We start from the raw sequence: 22,837 nt of genomic DNA on the forward strand, positions 1-22,837 counted from the left end.
TGTAAATGCACACATTGTCCATCTGAGAAGTAGTACACTTCGAGTGCATACTACTTGGAATAATTTTGTGAATTATCAGAAATTATTTCAAAGCCTTGCAGCTTCTTAGTTGTTACATTATGCTTAAAAAGTCAGAAATGTTGTTATGTCAGTTTTAAATACTCATTTTTCAAACTATGTTTATTTCAAAAGAAAAAATGTGATTGTGAGACTTGCTAGGCAGTAGGTATCTTATCTGGTGCATAGTAAAGAAGGCTTCTAAGGTAGCAAAGTTGCAGATCATGTCCTAGACCTATGGTAAAAAATACAAAAATTTAGCACAATTTTATCACTTACGTATTGAAACTGATAGTTACATTAATTTTTAGTAGTTGTAAAACAAATATTTATTGTTGGCAACATCTCTTAGGAAGCTATTATTAAACTTCAGCTATAATTTGCTTAAAATATCAAAACATTGTGGTGAAGCAAGCCACCTAACCTGTCATTTAATACTATTCACTTTCTTTTTTCTTCCAATTTGTAACAGGCTACGTTATGTTCCATGAAGGGCTGCATGAGAGCTCTTGTAGCCCAACTGAAATCTGAAAGTGAAGACTTACAGCAGGTAAGATTCTTTTGAGATTAAATACTTCTTTTGTTGTCTTGTTTGCCTTAACAATGATGCAACGTTTGTACTTGTACTCATTTCATCAGTTATGACACACATTCTCCTTGGAAAAATCCTTACCTGTGTGGTCATGTTCTGGGGATTTTTTGGGTTTTAATTTTTTATTGTAACATATAGGCTATAAAACTTACTTTTTATGACCCTGATCTGTTAGTGGAAGTCCACTTTTAAAGTGGACTTTTTTTTACACTTTTAAAGGTAAGTTTGAGAGATCTTAATGTGTTCAGTGTGATACCTGAGCGTCTATTCTAATGGTTCCTGCTGCGTAAAGAAAACAACTTGAAAATAAAGTCTTTAGGAAGTGCTTAGGGTGATCCTGAAAGTTGAGAGCACAGCAGTGTTCTTCATTGGTATGGCACTTGTTTTAAGTCATTAAATATTAAATTATAATCAGTTTTAATTAATGCATATTGTAAATAAACTGGAATAGCTCTTTTAAAGGAAGCCCTTTTTTCCTTGCAGTCTGAGTGAATTATCGGATAAAAAGACGAATTTTAAGTAAAATTGACTTTATTTCTTAAAACACTGTTAACAAAAAATTCTATTCACTGCAGGAGGAACTGACTAGTTAAGATTGAGAAAAATATTAGAATTACAGTAAAGGTTATTGGTGAACTTTGATATTGATATACTCTGGTATCCCTAGGCCAGGACTTCTGGACTGACCTGCCTCTGTCCAAAGGGTGCAGATTGTATTCTGCTTACAAAAGGCACAGTGTATTTTAAAAAGACTTCAAAGAGCTTTATAAACATCAGTCGAAGTAATCATACCATCTGTGAGACAGGAAAATGTTATTGTTCTATTTTTCAAGCAGAAACTACTATATGAATCTCCCCTGAGATTACATAACTCTTATACAGACATAAGAGTAGAGAACAAATCTGAATTTTTTTGACAAGATTTTCAACTCATGTGGAAAGCAGGAAACCTGATTTCAGATCTCTGTTTTAGGTACCCACACACAAAAGCCAGTACCTCTGATCAAACTTCATACTGAAATGTTAAAACAGTCTAGCAGACAACACAGCAAAAAGCAGATTTTAGCAAAGTTTACTTCAGTAGCTTAACATGGCTAAAAAGTCCCAGGAGGAAAGTCTGATAGCTAAAGAAGTAGCTACCTTGAGATACATTATTTTTCTTTCACATTTTGCAGGTCATTGCAAGTGTGCTGAGGAATTTGTCCTGGCGAGCAGATGTGAATAGTAAAAAGACACTCAGAGAAGTTGGAAGTGTGAAAGCATTGATGGAATGTGCTTTAGAAGTTAAGAAGGTATCCTCTATAAGTGATTGAGATAAATTTCTGAGAGATTGTATGTATTTTACACAAAACACAAATACTGTCCTTCTTTTGATGAAAATGATTGGTGAAACATTTGATGTGGTTCAGGTAACTTGTTTTGAAGAAGAGCAGATTTGAGTTGACATAGCAGCAGACCACAATGTAGCAATGGCATCTCAAAACTACTGCTGTTGATTTAATTTTACTTATGAGGGTTGACAGCTTTTGCTTTTCAGTTTCATTAGCTGTTCTTTTGAATAGCCGTTTTTATAATTTTGCCATTTAATAAAACCTCTTTTGAGTTAGTGAATAGATAACTACCACTTCTGTAATTTTCTATATAGATTTTTGGTATCTGGAAGGGATTATATTCCATCCCAGAGTCTCCTGCCACCTACTCTTCAAGCCATTTCTATCATTGCGGCAACAAAGAAGTATTGTGACACATATTTCTGAAACCTCTGGGGCAGAAAATATCAAATACACAGCTGAAGGAAGGAGCAAAGTGAACAAAAAACTAGAAATCTACTTTACCACCCCAGAAAGCAGAAATTAGAACACACACAGCTCCTTGAAGCTAACTTAATGTATTTCTGAGAGCTTGTGGTCAACAGCTGAAAACTTCCCTCATTCTGTCATTTTGCTGTTTTCCTAGGAATCCACCCTGAAAAGTGTTCTGAGTGCCTTATGGAATCTGTCAGCACACTGTACTGGGAACAAAGCTGATATATGTGCTGTCGATGGTGCTCTCGCATTTCTGGTCAGCACACTGACGTACCGGAGCCAAACAAACACTTTAGCCATCATAGAAAGTGGAGGAGGAATATTAAGAAATGTTTCTAGCTTAATTGCTACTAATGAGGACCATAGGTAGGTATACTTCTGAAAGTCTTCAGTGGTTCCACATGTGTATTTAATAGACATAGTTTCTATGACCGAGCCTTTATATGAATGCATGTATTAAGCATAGTAATTAAGCACAGTTAATTTTTAATACACTTGATAAGGCAGGCATTTCACTTACATAACAGGAATATGCAGACAGATTAATAGCTGCTGCTTGTTAATGATGAATGTACTAAAATAATGTACTAAAAGCTAATTATTCATGTTTGTAATAGAATTTGGTTAGCATTCAGATGAAAGCTAGTGGAAATATGAGATAAATCTGCACTGGAGAATTCATGATTATCCTTTCTAAGGGCAAGACTCGCCTCTAGAATAATAGGTTTTTGTTTTGTCTCTTATCCTTTTGATATCACTTACGGATGTTTGTTTTCAATTACTCAACACCAGGCAAATCTTGCGGGAGAACAGCTGCTTACAAACCTTGTTACAACACTTGAAGTCACACAGTTTGACAATAGTTAGTAATGCATGTGGGACCCTGTGGAATCTTTCTGCACGAAATGCAAAGGATCAGGAGGCGCTGTGGGACATGGGAGCCGTCAGCATGCTAAAAAATCTCATCCACTCAAAACACAAAATGATAGCCATGGGTAGTGCTGCAGCCTTGAGAAACCTCATGGCAAACAGGCCAGCCAAATATAAGGATGCCAACATTATGTCTCCAGGATCAAGCTTGCCATCTCTTCATGTCAGAAAACAAAAGGCACTGGAAGCAGAATTAGATGCTCAGCATTTATCAGAGACTTTTGACAACATTGATAATTTAAGCCCAAAAGCTTCTCACCGTAATAAGCAGAGACATAAGCAAAATATATACAGTGAGTATGTCCTGGATGCCAGTCGTGATGATGATGGTGTGTGCAGATCAGAGAGTTTTAATGCTGGTAATATGACTGTGCTTTCACCATTTGTAAATACTGCAGTATTGCCTGGCTCCTCCTCTTCCAGTAGAGGAAACACAGAAAGTTCTCGTTCTGAGAAAGACCGAAGTGTTGACAGGGATCGAGCAGTAGGTTTAAATACCTATCATCCTGCTGCAGAGAGTACTGGAAACTCCTCTAAGAGATTAGGAGTGCAGATTTCTACTACTGCAGGTCAGATTGCCAAAGTTATGGAGGAAGTAACAAGCATGCACATTCCGCAAGAAGACAGAAGTTCTAGTTCCACTTCTGAAATGCACAGTTTGACTGAAGACAGAAATGACCCAAGGAGATCAACCACTGCCCATACTCACTCAAATACATACTTCCCTAAATCTGAGAACTCAAACAGGACATGTCCTGTGCCTTACACAAAAATGGAATACAAAAGAGCTTCGAATGATAGTTTAAATAGTGTCAGCAGCAGTGATGGCTATGGCAAAAGAGGCCAAATGAAACCTTCCATTGAATCCTTCTCTGAAGATGATGAAAGTAAATTTTGTAGTTATGGGCAATATCCAGCTGACTTGGCACACAAGATTCATAGTGCAAATCATATGGATGACAATGATGGAGAACTAGACACTCCTATTAATTATAGTCTTAAATACTCAGATGAACAGTTAAATTCTGGAAGGCAAAGCCCCTCTCAGAATGAAAGATGGGCAAGGCCTAAGCATGTAATAGATGATGAAATGAAACAAAATGAACAACGACAGTCAAGAAGCCAAAATGCAACCTATCCCGTGTATGCTGAAAGTGGAGATGACAAACACATGAAATATCAGTCACCTTTTGGACAGCAGGATTGCGTTTCTTCCTTTAGATCAAGAGGATCCAGTGGTTCAGATCAGAACAGAGTAGGCCCAGCTCTTGGAATGAATCAGAAAGTAAACCAGTCCTTGTGCCAGGTTGATGACTATGATGATGACAAGCCTACCAACTATAGTGAACGTTACTCTGAGGAGGAACAACATGAAGAGGAAGACAGACCAACTAATTATAGCATAAAGTACAATGAAGAGGAGCATCATGTTGATCAGCCTATTGATTATAGTTTAAAATATTCAACAGAGGTTCCACCGCCTTCTCAGAAGCCATCTTTTACTTTTCCAAAGACTTCTGTGCAACTTTCTAAAACTGACCATATTCCCTCAAGCAGTGGGAGTACATCAGCTCCCTCAACTGGTTCAAAGAGACAGACCCAGCTGCACCCAAGTTCTGCACAGAGCAGAAGTGGTCATGCACAGAAGACCTCCTGTAAGACTCCCTCTATTAACCAGGAAACTATACAAACTTACTGCGTGGAAGATACCCCAATATGCTTTTCAAGGTGTAGCTCTTTGTCATCTTTATCATCAGCTGAAGATGAAATAGGGCGTGATCAATCTGCACGTGGCACAGATGCAAATAACACACTACAGATCGCAGAACTAAAGGAAAACAGTGGGGCTCTGCCTACAGAAGGTACAGTAAGTGAAATCACATCTACATCACAACACATCAGGGCAAAATCAAGTAGACTTCAAACTTCTAGCTTGTCTCCTTCTGATTCTTCCAGACATAAAGCTGTTGAATTTTCTTCAGGTGCCAAATCTCCCTCAAAGAGTGGTGCACAAACTCCTAAAAGCCCGCCAGAACATTATGTACAGGAAACACCACTCATGTTCAGTAGATGTACCTCTGTAAGCTCTCTGGATAGTTTTGAAAGTCGTTCAATTGCCAGCTCAGTTCAAAGTGAGCCTTGCAGTGGAATAGTAAGTGGTATTATAAGTCCCAGTGACCTTCCAGACAGCCCTGGACAAACAATGCCTCCAAGCAGAAGTAAAACACCACCACCTGCTCAAGGGGTTCAAGTAAAAAGAGATGTACCTAAGGGAAAAGTACACAGTACAGAGAAGAGAGAGCCTGGTCCTAGACAGGCAGCTGTAAATGCAGCTGTTCAGAGAGTTCAGGTACTGCCAGATGCTGATACACTGTTACATTTTGCCACAGAAAGCACACCGGATGGGTTTTCCTGCTCTTCCAGCCTGAGTGCTCTGAGCTTAGATGAGCCATTTATACAGAAAGATGCAGAGTTGAGAATAATGCCTCCGGTTCATGAAAATGACCATGGAAATGAGACAGAACCTGAACAGTCAGATGATACAAAGGATAATGAAGAGAAGAAATCAGAGAAGCCCGCTGAAGCAGAAAAAGACATTCTGGATGATTCTGATGATGATATTGAAATACTGGAAGCATGTATTATTTCTGCAATGCCAACAAAGTCTTCGCGTAAAGCCAAAAAGCCTTCTCAAGCATCTGCTCCAAAAATACCTCCTCCTGTAGCCAGAAAGCCCAGCCAGTTGCCAGTTTACAAACTTTTGCCTTCACAAAGCAGACTGCAATCACAAAAGCATGTGAGTTTTACACCAGGAGATGATATGCCACGGGTGTACTGTGTTGAGGGGACACCAATAAACTTTTCTACAGCTACATCTCTGAGTGATCTCACAATAGAGTCGCCACCGAGTGAGTTGGCCAATGTAGACAGTGTGGGTGTGGGAGCAGAGTCAGGGGAGTTTGAAAAGCGGGACACCATTCCCACAGAAGGGAGAAGTACTGAAGATGCTCAGAGAGCAAAAAGCTCAGCTGTGGTTTCCTCAGGTCTGGATGATGACAAAACAGAAGAGGGTGATATTCTGGCTGAGTGCATTAATTCAGCTATGCCAAAAGGAAAAAGTCACAAACCTTTCAGAGTGAAGAAGATAATGGATCAAATTCAACAAGCTTCTTCATCTCTAAGTAATAAAAACCAACCAGAAGGTGAGAAAAAGAAGCCAACATCACCAGTAAAGCCTGTTCCCCAAAATAACGAATACAGAGCACGCATAAGAAAAAGCACGGAGCCCAAAAGCAATGTTAGTAATGAAAGAGGCTACCCAGAGAACAAAGATGCAAAGAAACAGAACCTTAAAAATAATTCAAGAGACTTTCATGACAAATTGCCAAATAATGAAGAGCGTGTAAGAGGAAGCTTTGCATTTGATTCCCCTCATCATTACACACCTATTGAGGGAACTCCTTACTGTTTTTCACGGAATGATTCCCTGAGTTCTTTAGATTTTGATGATGATGATGTTGACCTTTCAAGAGAGAAGGCAGAGTTAAGAAAAGGAAAAGAAGCAAAGGAAACAGAAAATAAAGACTGCTCTAACCCAGAACAGTCTTCAAATCAGCAGCCAAGTAACAGGACTTGTCAGAAACATCCAACAGGCAGAAGCCAGCCTAAAGCTTTCTCTCAGTCAGCTAAAGATATTCCAGACAGAGGGGCAGCTACAGATGAGAAAATGCAGAATTTTGCTATTGAAAACACACCTGTTTGTTTTTCCCGCAATTCATCGCTTAGTTCCCTCAGTGACATTGATCAAGAAAACAATAACAACAAAGAAGGGGAACCTGCGAAACGTCCCGAGGCTCCTGATTCACAGATGGAATCCAACAGACCACAGACTTCTGGTTATGCACCTAAATCATTTCATGTTGAAGATACTCCTGTATGTTTCTCTAGAAACAGCTCTCTGAGTTCCCTTAGCATTGACTCAGAAGATGATCTTTTGCAGGAATGCATTAGTTCTGCTATGCCTAAAAAGAAAAAGCCCTCAAGAATGAAGGGTGAAAGCGAAAAGAATAATTCCAGAAATACTGGTGGCATACTGGCAGAAGATTTAACACTGGATTTGAGAGAGATACAGAGGCCAGATTCAGAACATGGTTTTTCACCTGATTCAGAGAACTTTGATTGGAAAGCTATACAAGAAGGTGCAAATTCTATAGTCAGTAGCTTGCATCAAGCTGCAGCTGCTGCATCACTGTCTAGACAAGCCTCATCAGACTCTGATTCTATCCTTTCATTAAAATCTGGTATTTCTCTAGGGTCACCATTTCATCTTACCCCAGACCAAGAAGAAAAGCCCTTCACTAGCAATAAAGGTCCAAGAATTATTAAGCCAGGAGAGAAAAGTACACTGGAGTCTAAAAAAGTAGAGTCAGAAAGCAGGGGAATCAAAGGAGGGAAGAAAGTGTATAAAAGTATGATCACAGGAAAAGCTCGCTCCAGTTCTGAAGTTTCAAGCCAGTTGAAGCAATCACAACAGACAAGTGTGCCTTCAATTTCACGTGGTAGAACAATGATCCATATTCCAGGAGTTCGAAATAGTTCTTCAAGTACTAGTCCTGTTTCCAAAAAAGGACCCCCACTCAAAAACATGAACTCCAAGAGTCCCAGTGAAGGCCAAAGTTTGACTAGTTCTCCAAGAGGAGCCAAGTCATCAGTGAAATCTGAGCCAGCTCCTGTAACAAGGCAGCCATCAGGATTGAATCAGAGTGGATCAAGTAAAGGACCGTCTAGATCAGGGTCTAGAGACTCCACTCCTTCTAGACCTCAGCAGCAGCCATTAAGTAGGCCTCTGCAATCTCCTGGGCGAAACTCCATTTCCCCGGGAAGAAATGGTATAAGTCCTCCTAACAAACTGTCACAGTTGCCAAGAACATCATCTCCAAGCACAGCTTCAACTAAATCCTCAAGTTCAGGTAGAATGTCATACACACCACCAGGCAGGCAGATGAGCCAGCAAAACCTTACAAAGCAAACTGCCTTGCCTAAGAGTACCAGTAGCATTCCACGAAGTGAGTCTGCTTCAAAAGGGTTAAACCAGGCTCTCAGTGCTGGTGGATCAAACAAAAAGACTGATCTATCCAGAATGTCATCCACAAAATCTAGTGGAAGTGAATCTGACAGGTCTGAGAGACCTGTTCTCGTTCGTCAGTCAACTTTTATTAAAGAGGCTCCAAGCCCAACTCTGAGACGGAAATTAGAAGAGTCAGCTTCATTTGAATCTCTGTCTCCTTCTAGGCCAGATTCTCCCACGAGGTCCCAACTACAGACCCCAGTTCTGAGTCCGTCTCTTCCTGATATGTCTTTATCCACTCATTCAACTGCCCAGACTGGTGGTTGGCGAAAATTAGCCCCTAATCAGAGCCCTTCTGCAGAATATGATGGGAGACCAGCCAAGCGTCACGACATAGCTCGTTCTCATTCCGAAAGTCCATCTAGACTGCTGATCAATAGATCAGGAACATGGAAGCGTGAGCACAGTAAGCATTCCTCATCCCTCCCTCGTGTAAGCACTTGGCGAAGAACTGGAAGTTCCTCCTCAATTCTCTCAGCTTCCTCAGAGTCCAGTGAAAAGGCAAAAAGTGAAGATGAGAAGCAACATGGAAGTTCTCTTCCTGGACACAAGCAAAGTAAAGAAAGCCAAGCACCAGCAAAAGGTACTTGGAGAAAAATAAAAGAAAATGAAATTCCTCAGATAATGAACGATCCTTCCTTGGGTGCCACAAATGGCTCCGAGTCCAAAACTCTCATCTACCAGATGGCACCAGCTGTCTCTAAGACAGAGGATGTATGGGTGAGGATAGAGGACTGCCCAATTAACAACCCTCGATCTGGAAGGTCCCCAACTGGAAATACTCCCCCCGTTATTGACAGCGTTTCAGAGAAAGGGGGTGTGAATGGTAAAGATCCTAAAGAGATTCAAGAAAAGCAAACCCCAGGGAGTGCAGGTGTTCCTATTCGTACTGTTGGCTTAGAAAACCGTCTGAACTCTTTCTTTCAGATAGACAGTCCAGACAAGAAAGGCACTGAAACAAAGCCTCTGCAGAATAATCCTGTTCCTGCACCAGAAATTAGTGAAAGTACTGTAAGTGAGCGCACACCATTCAGTTCCAGTAGCTCAAGCAAGCACAGCTCCCCCATCGGAGCTGTGGCAGCAAGGGTGACTCCCTTCAACTACAACCCAAGCCGCAGGAAGAGCAGCGTGGACAATAGTTCTGCTCGGCCCTCACAGATTCCGACTCCAGTGAACAACAGCACCAAGAAACGTGACACCAAGTCTGAGAACACAGACTCCAGTGGAACCCAAAGCCCTAAACGTCACTCTGGGTCTTACCTGGTAACTTCTGTTTAAGTGCAACAAAAAATAAATAGAACTGTATTATATACAGCAGCTACTTAGAAACTTTGTTTCAAATGAAACAAGAAAAAATGGGGATTGATTTTTTTTTTCCTGTTGTTTTTATTTGTTGTAAATAGCTTTGATTCTTGTTAGATGGTCCTTGTTCTGGAAGCCATATTTGATAGTATACTCTTCACTGGTAATATTTTGCAGGAATACCCGATTGACAGTTTGGAATAAAATTGCTAACACAAGTATATTTGTATAGTATGTTTAACATGTATTAGCATCTCATCCCATAATCCTTTGAATATTGCTTGTCATTAAAGTCATGGAATAGTGCAGATAGAGAAGATACAGTCATACTGCTTTATCAGTAATTTCTAGATTACACACCAACTAAACTACATCAGGGAAGAATTGGTATTATTTATGCAAAAAAAAATATACTCATTTTTAGTATTTGTGAGTCCATCTAACCCAATAATTAATCATGTGGCTGTGAAATTCACAGTAATATGGTTTCCGCTGAACAAGCTTTCCTAGCCTGCTTTTCTGCATGAATGGAACTGATGGTTCATTTTATGAAGTAATGATTAACATTTCTGTGGTCCCATAATGTGCATAGATAGTTATAGTGTAACAATTTACACTTTCTTTGTGCTCTGCAAAAAAAAAAAAAAACAAAAAAAAACCAACTGTGTAACTGTAAAACCTTGAACAAAATTATTTTACCTGAATTAGATTTTATCTTAAAGTAGGTAGAATTTTTTTGCTATGCTGTAACTTGTTGTATATTCTGGTATTTGAGGTGAGATGGCTGCTCTTTTATTAATGAGACGTGGGTCATGTCTCAACAGAGACTAAAATGAACATTTCAGAATAAATTATTACTATATGTAAGTTGTGTGTGTTACTTCTGCATTACATAAAAATACAGTATTTTATTTTGAGATGTCACCATATAATGTGTTGTATAATGCACTTACACTTAAGGCCTGATCCAGTAGAATTCTGCACCTCCAATATTTGTTCTTCCTTATCACTGACAAATGGCTGTTGTAGGATGCTTTGAACAGCTATGGGATCAGGCCCTAGGTCTTCTGTAATATATTTGTAATTGAGACAGTTTCACACATCTCAGGTGCATAACAAGGCTAAACGCAGGGTATTTCCAGTAGCCAAGCAGTATAATTGTTCTCATGACTGCAAGCCTGAAACAATATTGTATCTATAAAAATAATATTTGTAAAACAAAAGTTTTTTTAATTGGGGATATAATGTAGAATGTGAAATAGTGACTATAAGATAAAATTTAATTCTATTTGCTGTCTTTATGCTTTTTGTTTAATTTATTTTTTAAGAATTATGAACGGAAAAATATTGCAAGAATCCCATGGCAGCAAGAAATTTGTTATCTTAGCAGAAAAAGAATTATCCATAAACAGGGCATTTGCTGCCTCGAGTTTTTTTGATGCAAATATAGATAGTGCTACAACAATGCTGAAAAAAACAGATTTGTGCTTTAAAAATACAGTCTGAATTTAGATGAAAATTGATTTAAATTACAAACATGAGAGAACAGAACATTAACCATTCTGTGCATTTTTGAAAAAACCATGAAATGGTTTGTCAGTTTTGTTGTATCTCAACTGGACTGTTCTAAAGTTAGCTTTCTAAATACTGGTTATTTAGAATTCAGAATGCCCTGATTTCAGGAAGCCCTGAAACAGAGCAATTTACCTTTATGGTAACTTTAACACAGTTGCAGAGTGTATCACTTCTGTGGCTTTTGTACTTCTGATATTGAAATGAGTCAGTTGAACTCACTGTAAGACATGTGCTCATTTATGAACAGAATCAAGATACTATCAGCAGGCAGAAGTCAATTTATATAAAAGCCAATACCAAAAATACCTGTTGGGCAGAAGTGGTATCTTACTTGCACTTTTGTTCTTTGCTTCCTATCAGATTTGTTTAGAGACATGCCATGTTCTTGTATCACCTGGTGAACCTGTTAACAAGCAGCAATCCTTGTATTAGCATTTCTAATAGGAATATTGGTGTCCTGTTAAAGATGAAATAGAGACAGATTATGTGATGTGTTCAAAGTCAGGACTTCCTGTTGGAGTAGAATACAGTTATTTGCGTTTTAAATGAAAGACCACTTTTCTTGTAAATTATGTGATACTTTTTTTGTGATGGGCTTTTAACAACTAACACAAAAATACACCACGTAATCCAGAATAGTTGTTTAACATCAGCGTTACCTATTTGTCCTGTCAATTTAAGAATTAAAGGTAAACTCAGTCTCAGTAAAGAAATTCTGATTTCAGTTCTGTAACTGAAAAATTACTGAAATCAGTTTTTTAATCAGAAGATAAGGTGAAACCATAAGTAATTGTATGCGTATCAAACACCAGAATGTCTTTGAAAATTGTAGTGGCTTCTCAAAATAGTCGTGGGGATACTTCATGATCATTATAATTGGGAAGTTTCTCTTAATATCCTCATAAGTAACCTATATTTGTAGCAAAGACAGGCTAGAGAAACTTTCCAACTATAAGGGTAGTGATACACTAAAATATGCTTCCCATGGGAGTTGTTAAATTTCCATTATAGAAGTTTTAAGGAGAGGTTTATGAAACATCTCATAGGGATGGACTGTAGTATATTTCATATTGCCTGTGTGCAGAGGTGGGCTTAGGTGATCTTTTGAAATCTCTTCCAAATCTACATTTTCTCTGATTCTTTATCTAAAATACTTAGTATCCACTAAGAGCCTTTCAGAATATTTAAAGACATCCATGATGTTTGATTTATGATGGGGATATAAAGTTATATTCTAAGCTAAACTATAAAAACGGATCCCAGAAATATAAAATCGAAAACATGAAAAATGATTGCAATAAGTATATTTGATCTTGGATTTTTTTTTTTTTAATTATTTCTAGATTCATAATAGTCAGATTTGATTTATGCTGCTAAAGATTTACTCTTGTTCTTGGTTTCATTTGTAAGAAGTTGCCACAGCAGGTAAGAGGACATTATTTATGTCAAGACAAAACAAAGGAAAGCAAGGAGCTAAGGAAACCAAGACTGAATTTACTGTTCTTCTGGGATGCACTGCCTTTCTTTCTACCAATTTTGGGTAGAACTTTTTGTGACTTGTGCTCAGACCTTTAGTTAGTCCTTGAATTAGTTTATCATATCCAGAACATACCAAACTTGTAATTAAAGATTAGTTTATACTGAAAAGTAACTCATAAAGCTCATTTCAGACTGTCTTATAGCTTTGTCCTCTTGAGGTGAAAAGCAGAAATGTGACCTCCCCACAATTTGTAATTAGTCACTTTTTAAAATGTACCTCCATTTTAGTTTCTTGCAGTGTGCCATAGTTAAGGTTACTGCTCAGTTTCTGTGAAAGGTCTTCTGACTAAATATTGCAAACTTTAAAGAGGAACTAATCTATTTTTCATGTGCAGTTCTTTATCAAGAGTATTTTCCCCTTAAAGCTTAAAAATAATCCTGAAAACTCTGTCAGATATGACAGTTTAAAAATTGAAAGCCTTGCCACAGTTTCCTGATGAGATTGGAGTATTGTTTCAAGCAGGATTTGGCTGCAGAATACAAGTAGAGTTTATGCTATAAACTTCAGTAAGCCAAGTATTCTTCAACATAGACTAGTACCTTTGGTGGCTGTGGGAAGTTGGCTGCTGTGTCTTCTTTGGTGAAAGAGGAGGGAAAGAAAAGGGATGGTTTTAGAGATAGTCATGTTGTCCCAGGGATGTACTTCCCTTTCATCCTTAGTAAATTGCATAAGCTGCACCAAAGAGAGAACAGCTTGTGCACAAATTAATGAGGTTTTATTTTGAAAGTATACCAGTAGACCATGAAACTGCAAAATCTTTGTTTGATAATCTGACAACTGAATTATTTGATGGCTGCTTTGCAGTACTTCATAGCTGTCCATCCCCCTACCCCCTTAACAGAAATGGGTATTACCGAGGAGATAAGTGTATTAGCTTCTTCATTCTTCTTAAGGATGAAGATCCATGCCATTTCTAGGATTGGAGGAATGGGATGTGCTGTTGAAAGAAGTTTCTTTTCCATTGCATGCTCTTGGCTGTGAATCATGGCTCTCATGTGACTTCTCAGGAGACTTGCTCACTTCCTACCTGCCCTCCTGATGAAGGCAGTAGAATTAGTGCTGTATTTAGTATGAATTTACTCATTGCACAGTTGTACAAGTGCCACCTGAGCTAGCAGAAAAAAAATAACTAGCTAGAGCTGGTTGAAAGAGGTTGGAATAGTTTCCTTTTTGGGTGGTCAGTGGGTTGGATTGAGCCATGGCAGGCAATTTTAAGCTAGTTGCAGAACTTCACCCTTTTTGACACAGCAAAAGCAAAGTCAGATTTATTTTTTTTTTTAACTCTGAACTTCTGCCTAATGGCTCCTAGTGCTTTGCATTTAAATACCTGATGTTTGGGTAAGTCCTTTATCCTGGACATTCTGACAAATGACTTCAGAAGTATTACATAAGTGTATAGATGTGGAAAAGAAATATTTCTTCATCAGAAGTACCCAAAGAAAAGAAGGAGTCTACCATATGTAAACTTCAAGGAGACAATTTTTAGATTTGCAATACTGAATTCAATGCAGTAATTCTTCCACTAAAAAGATTAATTGCAACTATTTGGTTTCTAGAGGAGGCGTGAAGAGGGAGAGAACATCTCCCTTCCTTGGTGAGGTCAGTATTACTTGTAGGGATGATCTGGAAAATGTTTAGGTGGACTCTCCTTACAAGCTCTTTAACAATCATGTTGTTACTATATGCCTCCCAAAATGTATTTTCTCATTTAGCTTTCATGAAATGGTATGAACAGCCATAAGAGCGTCACTAGCAATCGTATGTAGACTTACACCTTAACACAACTTCATGCATCTACTGTAATGCCTTGCAAAGTTGCATCCACCTGTCCAACAGCTTTGTTCTTGATGAGATGTGTGATTTGGATGAAGCTGTGAATCAGAAGTGAAGTTAATGTGAAGCATGACCTTCTCCACACATTTAAATCTTCAAGGACCTTCTTAATACCAAATTACCCAAGTGTATTCACTCTCTGGTTCCACAGCCATCTCCTTTGCACTTTTATGTTTAACCAGAAGAGATGCCAACTTTTAATTTCATTTGAAATCATGTGTAGAAATACAATTCCTGCAGCATAGTTTCCTATATGCAGAATAACAGTTTGTATCTGTAAGTGTGTTTATAGAGAATGTTACGTAGTTAAGGTTGAGTTTTTAGTCAGAATGGTAAGTTAACTGGTTATGTGTTGTGTTTGGTTACATATTGGAAGTGCAAGGGAATTTGGTGTGGTGCAGAAGAGCTTTAAGAGTTCACAACAGTAATTAATGCAGGTGTCAATTAACTTGTGATGCCAAGATGAATTTCCTGCTCTCAAGTTTCAGTTTACCAGAAGTGCTGTTTATTTACTCTAAGCCTGGGTAACGCCTCCCTAGTGTAGTTTTGCAAATTACCTTTCTTAGGAAATTTCCATATAGTTACAGGCTTATGTACTTGTGAATTTCTGCCACTTCAGGATTTCAGGAAATTATTCAAATTTTGCTGTTTGTGGAAACATCCTTTGCTTGAGTGGCTGTGGAATGGCAATAAGGATTTCAGGAAGGTGTAGCAGGAGCTGGTTCACTGAGTAAAATGCACTTCTGTCCAGACCTCAAGCCATACATACAAACAGTATCTAATGCCCTACTTTGTGGTGGGATGTAACATACATAAAGCTTGTGCTGGTTCTCTGCAAGCAAATTGTCATCCTGTGAGATCAGATGCATTTTCCCACCTGTAAATGTTGTTTCTCTTGAACAAACTCAGCCCACAATTATATTTCCTTCAGTTTTGTTGTTTGCTTCTGCCTGGGATGCATTACTGTTTATATCCTAACTCTGTAATTAATTCTTTCTTCAATTATTCTAATGTATTTTGTTTCACAATATACTTATTCTGAATTTAGTCTTGCTATGCATAATTTATTTATTACTTGCAGTGTTATATAAAATTTCCTCCTGATTGCACCTTGTCAGAGTGGAATTGTTTTCTTGGCTATTACTGAAAGTTAGGTGTCTGTCCACTGTATTAGAAATATGATTTCATTTAAAAAGGAAGTTGGTGCTAAGACACTTGAGTAATTCAGGATATCAGAACAAATGCTCTAAAAAATCCCATGCAGTTCCATTTTGGTGGTAGTCATATTTCAGATAAATGAGTGGAAGAAAGAACCTGGGAGACGTGTGGTTTGCTAGTTGAGCTCCCTGTTCTCTTCCATGTTTTATCTTAAAACAAGCTGCACAAAACAAAATGTAGTTCCAACACAGTGTAATTCCATAATCTCTTTGTTACCTACAAAAGTTTCGCAAGAAGGCTTATTTCGTTATGACTCATAAGCGCAGCAGAGACTCAGTTACTTACAAAGTCTTTCCTTTCCATAATGAATGAATTCTTTAGTCCCTGAGTAGACTATTAAGGGACCTAGGTTAATTAATTCCCAACACACATGCACATATATTTACATTTACATGCATATTTTGCACTTCACTTTGGCTTTGACAGAAGCATTTAAACTAAAAAAAGGCATTTTTGCTGACTTACTAAGATCCTTTGTTTTCTGATAGTTGTACCACACTTTCATAATTGAGATGAGCTCTAATTTCAGGACTGATTAATTTGTATCTGAAGTTATTCTAGGAAAAAAAGTGCTCTTAGGTGTTGGTTTATATGCAGAAAAGGAAATTCCCTTGCTAGAAATTAAAACTTTTTTTTTTAAGAATTTAAAAAAAAAATACAACCATAACTATCACCAGCACTTTGAAGTCAGTATGGATCATGAAAACAAGGACATTTTGACTGATAATTATATTTAATACAAATGAAGGTAGATTAAACGTAATTCTCTCTGTCCTTTCTAACAATCCTCCATATTAAAAACACATTGTTGGCGGGGAGAAAGACTTGTGCATCTTACCTAGGCTGTTGGTAAGTTCATCTAATGTGATGGCACACATTTAGAGTGGAAGTAACTATGGAAGAGCTATGGAAGTAGATGTAAAAATTAAGCCATAATATGAATTATGAGATATCTCCCAAATTTTATTATTTGTGGTAGTACTTTATTATTATTATTTTGTTATTATTCCATTGTGGGATGAGAAGGAGTTGGCTTCCCTTTTTTCTTACTCCATTAAGCAGTTGAACAACCATGATGGACTATTTGACACTTTTAAAGTGTTTAAGTGTCACTGTTTAACCACAGTCAGCAACTAAGCACTACCCAGCCACTCACCTGCTCCCCTGCAGTCGGGTGGGGGAGACAATAAGAGTAAAAGTGAGAAACTCATGAGTTCAGATAAAGATAGTTTAATAAACAGTAAATAAATACAATAATAATTATTAGTATTCATAATAATAATAATAATATAGACTATACAATGAAGCACAATACAATTGCTCGTGACTTGCTGACTGATTCCTAGACAGTCCCTAAAGCAGTGGTCCCCCAGCAAGCTTTTCTACCACTTTATATGCTGAGGATGATGCCATATGGTCTGGAGTATCCCTTGGGCCACTTTGTCTCAGCTGTCCAGGCTGTGCCCTCTCTCAGCTTCTTGTGCCCCTCAGCCTCTTCCTGGCAGGGCATGAGAAACTGGAAGGTCCTTGACTTAGTATAGGCACCACTTAGCAACAACAGAAACATAAGTGCATTATCAACATTCTCATACTAAATCCAAAACACAACCCTGTACAAGCTACTGGGAAGAAAATTGGCTCTATCCTAACCAAACCCAGGGCATAAATCATTTGGAATTCTTAGAAGTGGAAATCTAGCTTAAGTAAAAGCTATGAACTCAGTGCAAATACTGTATTACTGTTTCACACACAGATGACTGATGGTTCCTTTTGATCTTAGAAGCCCAGTGTACATAGCTGTGACTTTATACAGCTGTCAGCTGCTTTACAAGGCTAAAACAGAAGGACAAAGAATGACTGTAAAACTGAGGTCTGTACTTCAGAGATACAGGCTTTGCAATCAGAAGGAATGAGAGATGAGCACAAATCCATATTTTTCCACTTTGCCACTTCCCCCCTGTTGCCAGCTAATAGGGATTTGGGTAGAGTCTTGGCAATATGGTGCCCAATATTCCCCCCCAGTATCTCAGTAAAATACTGTGTATGTTGTCTGCTGTACTTCCTACATTAATTCATGCAAGTTAATGCTTGTGTCTAGGTGACATAATCCAAAAGTCTAAACACCATAGGCTCTAAACACCATACAAGTCAGGATGGCTGTTTTCAAGGCCATTTGTCAGCTGCTCTTGTGGGGCAGCACTTAACACAGATTGAAATGTGTAAGCCAGATGTGGCTTTAAAACATCCCACATGCCTTAAAAAAAGATGCTGACACTATTTATAGGCTTCTACCATTGAGATGAACAAAAGTGATGCTTCTGCTGATTCATAAACAACACCATGTTGCTGATCACTGAAGGATGGGTATGAGGTAGTAGTGCCTCTTCGGAAAACAGTAGAAAACTGTCTCCTTTATGTAGAAGACAGAATTTTGGATTTCAGTTAAAACTATGGATTTAAAATCAGAGAATCACAGAATGGCTTGGGTAGGAAGGGACCTTAAAGCTCACCTCATTCCAAGCCCCTGCTGTGGGCAGGGACACCACTTGCTTTGATGTATACAGCCTTTTAAAAGTTGCATATACCAAGAATAATGGTTAACTCTGCATGTTGAAGTTTCAAGGTAAGTAAATACCAGTTTTATGAAAACAAAATGAAGGAGAGCATTATTTTCTCTCTATGCTGTGGAACGTTCACTGTTGGACAGACCTAGTTCACACCTGTGTGTTCCTTCCAACTTGAGTCATATTTCATAAGTATGCTTCTGTATTGAAAGTTGTTGGTTTTTTTCCCCAGCTCTTACATTTTACTTATAAGTATCTTTTTGGAATCCTCGCTTACAAAGATGGTGGAGAAAATCCTTATCTTGTCCCGTTCCTTTCAATGACCACTGAATGAAGAAAGAGTTCCCTTTACATCCCCTTTCTTTGTTCTGTGTTTTATCTGCAGTTCAATACAGACCTTATTCTACTAATCTAACTACAAATATACCCCCTCCTGAATGACTTCACTAGTCCCATTACTATATAGGTATTTCTAGCGTGGTTAGACTATGCAGTGTTGCCTCAGGTGAGAGAAAACTGAACATGTAAGTTAGGTCTGAATAAGCTGGGTCTGAATAAATATCTGTATGTGACACTTCTGTAAAACACATGAACTGTGTCACCTCAAACCATCCAGATTTTCTTGGGCTCCCACTCCTAAATGCATGGCATCTGCATTTTCCCCAGGTGAATGGCAGGAACATGTATCACAATCACTTTGCATTTCTGTTTCATGTTTGTACAGGGCTCTTGTTGCTGGGTGATCTTGTTTGGGGGTGGGGTTTTGGGGGGGTTTTATTGGGGTGGGTTTGTTACTTTTCTTCCCCAGACACCATTAATAGTAAAAATAGAATCTAAATAAGGACACCTGACTTGCTGATGACATTGTATACAGTGAGGGAATTCTCTGCTTGAAATGTCTGTAGTGCAGTGCTCATTTCCTGCCCCTTCCCCTTTTGCTGCAGTTACAGCAGATGGGAATAACCTGACCAAGTTATACACAGCTTTGCAAGACCAGTATCCCTGCTGCTAACCAAAGGCATTATTTCCAGTCTTGACATTTTGCTGCAGATGTGTACAATCCTTGTCCTCACCAGCAATTATCCCTTCTCTTCATCCTGCATTTAAGTGTTTAAAAGCTGTCAGGTGTGCTTCACAGTTCCATTTCTTGAGGTCAGAGATAGCTGACATTCAGGAAGCACATGCAGCTACAACGTGCCTGGGCTGGAATGCTGTGTGACCTACTTCTGTCTCTGAATTCCTCAGGCTGGAAATATGCAGAATTCGACTTTGAAATTTATTATTTATGCCACTAGAAAAAAATACAGTGAACGGATGCCATATACTCAATGAAATCGTTCTACAGCGATGATGGGGATTAAATTGACAGGTCTGTAACCAGTGCTTCATTTCCAGCATGCTGGTTTTGAGATATTGTGAATTCTACCACCTGTGAAGGAGACTGGTATGTAATAGTAGTATCTGCAGAGTGGTCAGTCATGGATGCCATATCATCAAATCTGTAATTCCAAAAACTCCATTTCTGACAAATTTTCAATTATTTTTCCATCTGAAAATAATTTTTGTCTTTGCCACAAATACTGATACAGCCTGTGTATCTTCTGTTACAGAAATTTAAATGCTATTTTAAAACATAAGCCATTAATCCAGTATGTTGGTATTAAAAAGCTCTGTGAATTCAAATTAAAAAGATGAAATGCAACTGTCAGATAAAACAACATTAAATGAATACACAAAACCTTTCTCAGTGTCCTGAATTAGGTGGACCGACTGAGAGCAGTCTTAATATGCAACAGTGGTACTGTGCCACTCACAAACTGCAGCTGTGTCACTGCCTTAAACAACATACTGTCAAAGCAGTGTTGCTCAAGGTGATGCACCAGAAATTGGTCTGCAAACTGACTGAGAAACTAAAATCATTACAGAAATCTAAGGGAGAAAAGAACACTATGAAGAAGTAAATTTTAATATTTTTTTTTCATTAGGTTTTAGCCTCTTTTTCTTTTAATTGTATGCAAAGCTGTGATATTACCAAATACATATTTCTTAGCATTTCTTTCTAAAAGATTAGATTAGATAGATTGCTCTTTGATTTAAACACTGCTAGAGCACTGTCCTTCAGAGATTTATGTCTGTGCCCTTTTGGTGGATTCAAATCTACGTGTCCCAGAAGGAAAGGGCAGTGTATATTATTGGACAAACCCAAATGGCAATAAGCTTGCTTTGTAACATGGTTGATGATGACTGTGTTTCATATTATGGTCAGATCATTAACATGCCCTGCACAGAGACACAATGGCAGCTCTGACACTTTTTAGGTGGTAGGTATCTCAATAAAAAATCATTGAATAGACAAGTCTGTGCATGCAATGGAGATTTAAAAGAAAAATACAGGAAATCCATTACCAAGCTACTAAACAAAATGAGAACATTTTGCTGCTAAGCAACAAAAAATATCTACAATTATTTGTAATAGATTACCTCTTAGGAAGCTACACTTGACTCTGTATCAGCCAGCTTGATGATAATCTGAAGATAACCCTCCAGAAATCTATCTGTAGCACTGGACAACTATCGCATCAAAAACTTCCTTTATAACTGACACACCTCATAACCTTTTTTTTTAGCTAAGGAGCTTGTTGAGCTTGTGAGGTGCTGCCAGGTTGCTGACTTGGTCCCAGACAGCTGCAGTCACCTTCTCAAAAGCTGCTTCTGCTCGGGCCACGCAGTTTTATGTTCCTGTTTTGTGTAGTACTTTGTACAGTGTATTCACTTCTGATGTACTGAGAGCAAATACAGAAGACAACCAAACTCCTCAACAGTTAAAATGCTGAATAGACAAACAACTTCTTAATCGGGGCCAAATGCCTGATTTTCTGAATCTTCTTCTTTTTGAAGCTTCTCCATCACTCTTAACTCAAACTCAAGCTTTCATGAATGGTACTTGTAGTTCTTCCCTGGAAATACCACTGTGTTGCAGTGGGTCTCAGCACCCTCCTCTTCAGGATTTCATTGAAGGGAGCAGGATATGTTGGTGGAGCAGAAAAAAAAAAAAAAGGCAAAAAATACCACCAGGGATAAATACTGAATAAATACCTTCAGTTCTTTGTCCTGGTACATAGCTGCTGCATGAAGTTTAACTGGTGAGTGTAACACTGCACAAAATATGCTGTGTGAAATCCACAGAGTGACTGAATGGCTGAGGCTGACCTCTGGATGCCATCTGGTCCAGCCACCTGCTCAAGCAGGACTACCTACAGCCAGATGTCCAGCATCATTCCCATACAGCTTTTCAGTGTTTCCAAGGATGAAGACTCCATCACCTCCATGGGTAACCTGTGCCAGTGCTTGGTCACCCTCATAGGGAAGAGGAGTTTACTGATGTTCACAGGGAACCTCCTGCGTTGAGTTACCTCTGGTCCTGTCTCTGGGCCCCACTGGAAAGAGCCTGGCTCTGTCCTCTTTGTACCTTCCCTCCAGGTGTTTATACGCATTGGTGAGATCTTCCTGAGCCTTCTCTTCTCCAAGATGAGCTGCTCCAGTCCCTTCATCATCTTGGTGGCCATATCCTGGACTCTCCATTGTGTTTGTTTCTGTCTTGTCCTGAGAAGCTCAGAGCTGGACTAGCACTCCAGGTGTGGCCTCACCAGTGCTGGGGGGCAGGATCACCCCCCTGACCTGTTGGCAACACTTCTGGTAGTGAAGCCTAGGAAACCATTTTCTTCTTTGTCACAGGAGCACTTCACTGGCTCATGTTCAACTTGGAGTCCACCAAGGCCTTTCCTGACAAGCTGCTTCCCAGCTGGGCTGTCCCTAGCCTGTGCTGGTGCCTGGGGATGTTCCTCTCCAGGTGCAGGACTTTGCTCTTCCCCTTATTGAACTGCACGAGGTTCCTGTCAACCAGTTTCTGCAGCATGTCCAGGTCCCTCTGGATGTCAGCACAATCCTCTGGTGCATCAGCCCCTGCTCCCAGTTTGGCCAGTGCAACCAGCCTGTCACCCAGATCTTTAATGAAGATGTGAGACAGGATTGGACCCAGCAAGTAACTCCTTAATTTTTTTATTAAGTTTTAGCCTACTTTTTAATTTCATTGCCCACGAGGCTGTGCTAATCCCGAACAGGTATTTCTTCGCGTTACTTTCTGAGACATTGGATCAGATGGGTTGTTCTTGGGCTGAAGCACCGCCGGGGCGCTGTGAACGAAGGGAACCACGCGGCGGTTCAACGGCCTCCGACCGCGTTTTGTGTCACCCACTGCCACCCTCTGGGCTAGTGTTATATTGATTATTCAGG

At 39.0% G+C, this 22,837-nt stretch overlaps 1 protein-coding gene across 3 annotated transcripts in view; it reads left to right on the forward strand.

The window, feature by feature from the left end:
- The window catches only part of APC (APC regulator of WNT signaling pathway), a 74,775-nt gene extending 58,904 nt beyond the window's left edge, over nucleotides 1-15,871 (forward strand). For all 3 annotated transcript variants that reach the window (XM_018072831.2, XM_018072832.1, XM_008921434.3), the window contains exons 13-16: nucleotides 530-607; nucleotides 1,825-1,941; nucleotides 2,606-2,820; nucleotides 3,247-15,871. In XM_018072831.2, the coding sequence (XP_017928320.1) occupies nucleotides 530-607; nucleotides 1,825-1,941; nucleotides 2,606-2,820; nucleotides 3,247-9,790 (6,954 nt within the window). In that variant the 3' untranslated portion in view covers nucleotides 9,791-15,871. The remainder of the gene's footprint in view (nucleotides 1-529; nucleotides 608-1,824; nucleotides 1,942-2,605; nucleotides 2,821-3,246) is intronic.
- Nucleotides 15,872-22,837: the final 6,966 nt, after the last annotated feature.

The sequence above is a fragment of the Manacus vitellinus genome, unplaced genomic scaffold (genome assembly GCF_001715985.3).
Source record: "Manacus vitellinus isolate BGI_N305 unplaced genomic scaffold, ASM171598v3 scaffold_23_pilon, whole genome shotgun sequence".
NCBI classification, from domain to species: domain Eukaryota; kingdom Metazoa; phylum Chordata; class Aves; order Passeriformes; family Pipridae; genus Manacus; species Manacus vitellinus.